Source organism: Populus trichocarpa, chromosome 1 (assembly GCF_000002775.5).
Source record: "Populus trichocarpa isolate Nisqually-1 chromosome 1, P.trichocarpa_v4.1, whole genome shotgun sequence".
Taxonomy (NCBI): Eukaryota; Viridiplantae; Streptophyta; class Magnoliopsida; order Malpighiales; family Salicaceae; genus Populus; species Populus trichocarpa.
Genome location: NC_037285.2, coordinates 7,249,171 through 7,255,385, shown reverse-complemented (window position 1 = coordinate 7,255,385; position 6,215 = coordinate 7,249,171). Strand labels below are relative to the sequence as shown.

The following is a 6,215-nucleotide window of genomic DNA, read 5'->3' as shown; positions in this document are numbered from 1 at the left end:
GTGTGCGTGGAAGAGAACTGCCTATCAAGTGAAAAGGCTCGGTGGAAATAAATTAAAAAAAAAAAAAAACCCTTGGAAGTAGTAGTGGCACATTATTCAGAACACTCTCGAAGAGAACCAGGTGGTTGAACCGATCAACAAACCTGTTTAAATCCGTCCAGTATTAGCATGAAATTACGAGTACCTAATTCAAGCATGTCACACTTGACAAATTCAACAAGGATTGCCAGCAGCTCAACCAAACATGGTTTCAACTATAATAACCAAGAATCTGTATCGTAGCGTGATTCACTTTTCAAGCATACAAAAAGCTTCATCCAAAAAAATACTAATATTACAGTCTATGAAACCCAGTAAGACATTTATTACATGTGCCGGAACCCCAACTTCACATACCAATATTCTGAACTCGACAAGGAAAAAATACTATCAGTCAAAAATTGCACTCTTCTTTTGCCTGTTAAATAATTCGCGTGCCTCCATTCATTCATTGTTACAGAGTACGGTCGTTATAATAGCAATAGCCGTGATGGTTTGGCTACTAAATTGAATAAACTCTCACCTCTTGTTGTTGTTTTTCTTCCTTCCCTTTACTTGTTTCTCTAGACTTCTAAGCCTCTGGCTTAGAACTGAAGCCGGTGATATTCTTGGGACACCAGGCTTTGATGATGGTTCAACAGGTAATGGGGAGGCAGGTTCCTGTCTTGCTGCCACCTGTTGTTTGAGTGCCTCAAGCAGATCGAAGGAAGAGGGTGGAGTGGTGCTTGCTGGTGCCACAGGTATTTCAGGAAGACCTAAGAACTTCTTTACCCCAGGGGCTTTAAGCGCTGAAAATAGAAACAAAACAGTTATTTTGAAAGGAAAAAAAAATCCGTAATGTAAGGACTTTGTTGGTTCATGAAATAACAGAAATCCAGCAACTGTTGGACATTAAAGCTCCCGAGATTACCTGCCAAAAAAAATAAAAGGAACTTAAAGGACTCACCTAAGCCGTAAAAGAGTGAGAATAAGTTGGATGTGACCCAATAACAAAATATGGCCTGCAAAAATAAATGGAAGTGAACTTCAGCATTTGTGTTACTTTATAGCAATCAGAATTCCATGTCGTTTTTTTACTATCTAATGATGCCAAAATAAACATAATGACACAAAATGAAAAGGAGGGAGGGGTTGGGGGGAAGGGAAAGACAAACTGAAAATCACAATCCCATGACAATCTGTAGAACCTGCCAGTGAAATATTAAGTTGGCTCAAAAACTATTTCACATTTGGCAGTCCATTCTCCATGGTGAAAGTTCCCAACATACAGTAAGAGGATTGACGCGGGACAACAAAGGAAGCAAAACTTGTGTCTTTTTATAGAGAAGGGTATTTCTGTAATTTATGGAAAATCTGGAAATTTGTTTGTGTCTAAATTTTATTTTCTATATAGTATTTTATTAGAACTAAGGAGTAATCAGCTTTATTAGGTTTTTCCCATTCTACATAGACTTAATATGTTATTATTTATGAATTTATGTCCTTGTTAGAATTGGACTACTAGAACTCTATAAATATGTAGTCTTTCTATATTATGCATAGAAATTTATGAATAAAATTCAAGCAATTTGCTATTGATTGTGTGACTCAATCTCCCTTGGGTGTGACTCCTAAGAACCCTAGGTGTGACTCCTAGAACTCCATCCCATATTCTTTCTCATATTCCAGCAGAAATCGACTTCAATACAACCCTAAACAGCCTTTGAAACTCAGATTCAGAACAGCCCCTAAGCTGTCCTGCATCAAGGATGCTATTAGCCTAACATGCCTACAGAAATGCAGCATCGTACAATGCAACAAACTAAATATAACTTCATAGTACATCCATATTGCCCATTGCATGAGGATACACAGCAAGCTCAGATAACAGATGTAAAATACAAGATATCATGCAATAAAAAAGTGATGGCAATATTACATTAGGGAAACCCATAGTCAGTGGAACTGAAGCAACCGCAAAGACCCTTGAAACTTTTTTCATGGTGGCAGCAATGGGATTTCCTTCCAGACCTTCTTGCATGTTGCACTGACAAAGGATCAAAAGTGGGATAATTAGAAGCTGATAAGAACATAAAGCAACACCAAGTAAAACAAGATGAAAACTCAATTAATTCCAAGACAACAAGAAATACAAGGAAGTGCTCCTTGCTCAACTTTACTAAAAGAGGCCCTACCTCCACTGTTATCCAGAAGGTCAAACCCGTCAGAATCGGCAAGATGTATAAACTATCTGGAGTTGTCAGATCAAGAAACCAGTATGCACCACCACTTTTAAAAGATGGTACTTTCTCTGTCATGTTCGAGATCTGCGAACATATATATATCAAAGACATATTCAGATATAAAGATCAATCTAAAATGAACACCCAACTCTATAGGATGTTTTGAGTATAGAAAAGCATTTTACCGCAAGGAAAAAACTGACGAAGATAGGACCTTGAATAAAGAGCCCCTTCAATGGAGTAAGAGGACTCACACCATATCTGCAATTTGAAAATCACAATGAACTGAGATACATGAAAAAAAAAGATCCTCATAGAGAAATGTGCCACAATAAAAAATGGAGTTCCTAACAATAATTAAAGCCGGCATAAATATATACAATATCCATAAGCATTTTTTCATTATGGCAATCTCAAACTGGAGAAACCATGCATGAAAATTATATTTGCTACATGTTTAAATACATGGAGAGTTGCTTACTCTTTGAAAAGCTTCTTCATTTGTTTTTGGCCTTCAGCTAAAGCCATGGGGTCCATAGCCTGAGAGAGAGAGCAGGGGGGAGTTAATATGCGTCAAGGAAGCATTTCCCCAACATATTGTTAAAGCATGTATTGTTTGCATTCACATGAACAAGTCCAAAGTGAATAAAGGTCTATCGCACTGTTAAAACTATTATATAAACTGCAACCCTTCATTCAAATAAAAAGACCAGGCATTGCATATCATAGATCTTTCAAGCTTAACCTAGCAAGTAGGAGGTTAGGTGAAGTAGAATCAAAATACCAGGAGGCGTGATTTAATGATAACGTGACAATGTAAGTTTACCATCCAAAAGATGCCAATAGAGATGCCAAATAAATAAAGGTTTATAAACATGCAACCAAATGACAAGGAGAGATTTCCCAGTACATCAAATTTGTGTGTGATGGGGGGGCTTCACATGTAACAAGTGACACATGCTCGGAGGAAGGCATCAGACCTTATCAGACATCTGTTGCCTTATCTCTTCCAAATGTGGCCTCATGAGCTGCAGAGAAGACATGGGGTCATAAATCATTACATTTAACAGATTGATGGGAGCGCAAAAATCTTCACAAGTGAAAAGGTTGCACCCAAACAAAATAGTGGCAGGAAGTAAAGCAACCAAAAGGGGGGAACACACTGCACCACATATTTTTGCATGCCAGAATCCTGGAATAGCTTAACCATTAATCAGTTGCACATAATTCTTGCCACCGGAAGCAAGTTAATCATCTACATAAAAATGTAGTCAAAAGCAAGTAAAAGATGATGAATAATAGACTAGCTATTAAAAAAGAAGCACAACCTCCATGTCTAGGAGGGGTTGAGTATTGGGAACAGAGACTGGTGATGCTTAGGATTCTAAAGCATAAAGCAGATGTGGCATTCAGAATTTAGAAGCACAAGCACATATCTGTCAGTTTTGAGTTTGAAGAAGTGTAATGAAAATGATAGAAGAACAATAACAGAGATGGAAGTTAAGAAAAAATATAACAAGCACCATAGGCAATCATGTAAATAGATCGTGTCAGAAGCACCATAACCAAAATACAAAGCTTGCACTCAATTCAGATGACGTTACTTTTTACCCACTGTGGAAGTGTGTGACTGTGCAAAGACATCAAGGTGCTAACACACATAACACTGAAACAATCAAATAAGATGGGGAGAAATTGAAGATGCATCAGCAACTAAAACAACATACAGTGAGTTTTGTAGTGGCTTTCAGTTGATTAATTAAAAGAGGAACGGTTGCCCCTCTAATCAGAAGAGTTGTTACAATTATGGAAGCCCACCTGAAAAAAGAAAACATAATTAGATAAATAGAATAGCTTGGCTTTATGTCACATATTACTAAAACTTCCAGAACTTCCAGGTTAAAGGGAACTAAGAAACCATTGAATCAAAATGCACATTAATGAATAACCTTTGACTTCATGACCATTGAAAACACAACTTAATATGATCCACAAGTAGATGAATGCTATAAAAGTTCTTTCAGGTTGAATCATGTTAATACCATACACTGGCTAAGTCCCTATTCTGTCAATGGCTGAGACATGGCTTCTGATTTGAGCCTAATTATGCAATACCCCCCTCTGGCGTTTGGGAACCCCCAAAATAGGGTAACTTTATTTCTTTGAGAAAAAGAGATCAAAATACCAGTTGCTACAAATGAAACATCTACATAAATTACTGCATGCGAGTAAGCCTGAAACATTCTAAAAGAAATGGGTTTGGCAGATTCTTAGAAACTCATATTCTGATTAATTATTGGGCTAAGGCATTCTTTCACTGTCCTATCTGTCCATGTTACGAAATCACTCTTTCAACATTTAATGAAATATGCATTAGCAAACAGAACCAAATAGTCCAGTACCAGTTGAAACCAGTGAAAGAATGCACTGCATCAATAACATGCTGGAGAGCCGCAACAGGAAAGTAAGAATCAGCAGCAGCAATGGCAACCTCATTCACCACAGGAGCCTGAGCAGACACAGCCTCAAAAGTCGTGTCTGTGAGAACATCAGCAACATCATTTATCAGCTCAATGTTTTCTGACCCTCCACCAATAGTTGACATATCCCGACAAAAAGACACCCCAATGCTTGGCGAAAGAGATAAATCCAAACATCTCCTATTATGAAAGAAACCAAATACAGCCAAATTATTATCAAATCTTTTTCTGCTGCTTCCAAATGACCTCTGCTGAAATAAATTACTCATTCCTTTTGAAGAAGGACCCTCTTCAATAGAATTATGTTTGCGATCATCGTCGTGGAGAATGTAGCTAAACGAAGCATTATATCTTCTTCTTACAATGTTTGCTCTTGTTGACAGACTCCGCACATAAGCCATTGATTCAAAGAACAAAATTCCTCTACCAGAAATCAATAACCGACAAAATTAGCAATACAAATTATAATCAGCATCATATTATATGTGCATCTCAATTTATAAAAAAATAATAATGTTTTTTTGATAAAAAAAGAAAAAAAACTTAAATGACATGATTATCATACAAACGTGTTATAGTTGTGCGTTAGCAATTAAATCATGACTCGACAACAATTCAATTCCAATTAAGAAAAAATGGGGGTCATAGAGCTCTTTATAAGCTTAAAAGATCAGAAATTTCAACCATTTAAGGTTCCAATACATTTAAGCACCAAATCAGAGATTGGAAATTTTAACGGGTTTGTGGTGTCTAACAATTTTCTCAGAAACCCAACAAGTAGAGGAAAATTAACACCCAAAACAATTAAAAATAGTTGGAAACTTCAACTAGAAACATTGAATTATGAAGAGTGACTACCGTTCTCAGTGCTTGAGAGAAAGAATTTCACTTAAGAGTGGCCATTCCATCGAGTTTTTTAGCTAATCAGATCAGAGCAATTACAGGGTCTAGGGTTTATGAGGGTAATTTTGTAGTTATATGCGTTGGACTATATGTGAGCCCGTGACTGGACCTAAATGGGCTCGGGTATTAAATATAGGCCTAACTCTAGTCTGAAGCTCGTCAATTTATCGGGTTTGCTCTTTAGTTATCGTGTGGGTTTCAAATAATGTAAGGAAATGACATCAGTAAGAATTTTTTTTGTGAATAAATTATTTTCGGCGCAGATTGATTTTATATATATATAATGAAAAAACGGTGCATATTGCTTGCCTAAAACCGGAATTCTCAACTAAAAATGTTTAGATACTCCAGGATTGACCTTGGAAAAAATTTAGATAATTGGGTAAATCTATAAGTTATCAAATCAGTAGTTTTTATTAAAAAATAATGTTTTGTTTTTTTATTTGGTCGAGTTTGATAAAATTACCTGCATTATTATATGAATAAATCAGTTAAATTTAATAAATATCATCTTTGATTTAATTAGAAATACAAATTAAATAATATTTTAGATCTTGAATTTCTCTATCAT

The 6,215-nt window shown here is 36.2% G+C and overlaps 1 protein-coding gene across 1 annotated transcript; it reads right to left on the bottom strand.

Annotated features, from left to right (window-relative positions):
- Positions 1-234: 234 nt before the first annotated feature.
- LOC7472707 (mitochondrial inner membrane protein OXA1) lies at positions 235-5,753 on the bottom strand. The gene is made up of 10 exons (XM_024594788.2): positions 5,600-5,753; positions 4,664-5,164; positions 3,989-4,079; positions 3,242-3,289; positions 2,743-2,801; positions 2,447-2,522; positions 2,214-2,345; positions 1,958-2,065; positions 986-1,040; positions 235-827 (listed from the first exon to the last, which is right to left on the bottom strand). Exons 2-10 carry the CDS (start codon positions 5,140-5,142, stop codon positions 559-561), a joined length of 1,317 nt encoding a protein of 438 aa, XP_024450556.1. The 5' UTR covers positions 5,143-5,164; positions 5,600-5,753; the 3' UTR covers positions 235-558.
- Between the last annotated feature and the right edge of the window lie 462 nt (positions 5,754-6,215).

Excerpts from the sequence above, each read along its gene's own strand:
- LOC7472707 (XM_024594788.2), bottom strand. The coding sequence starts at position 5,142 with ATGGCTTATGTGCGGAGTCTGTCAACAAGAGCAAACATTGTAAGAAGA. Across the intron at positions 2,523-2,742 it reads ATGAAGAAGCTTTTCAAAGA|ATATGGTGTGAGTCCTCTTA; the intron begins GTAAGCAACTCT and ends TTCAAATTGCAG. Across the intron at positions 1,041-1,957 it reads TGACTATGGGTTTCCCTAAT|GCCATATTTTGTTATTGGGT; the intron begins GTAATATTGCCA and ends TTATTTTTGCAG.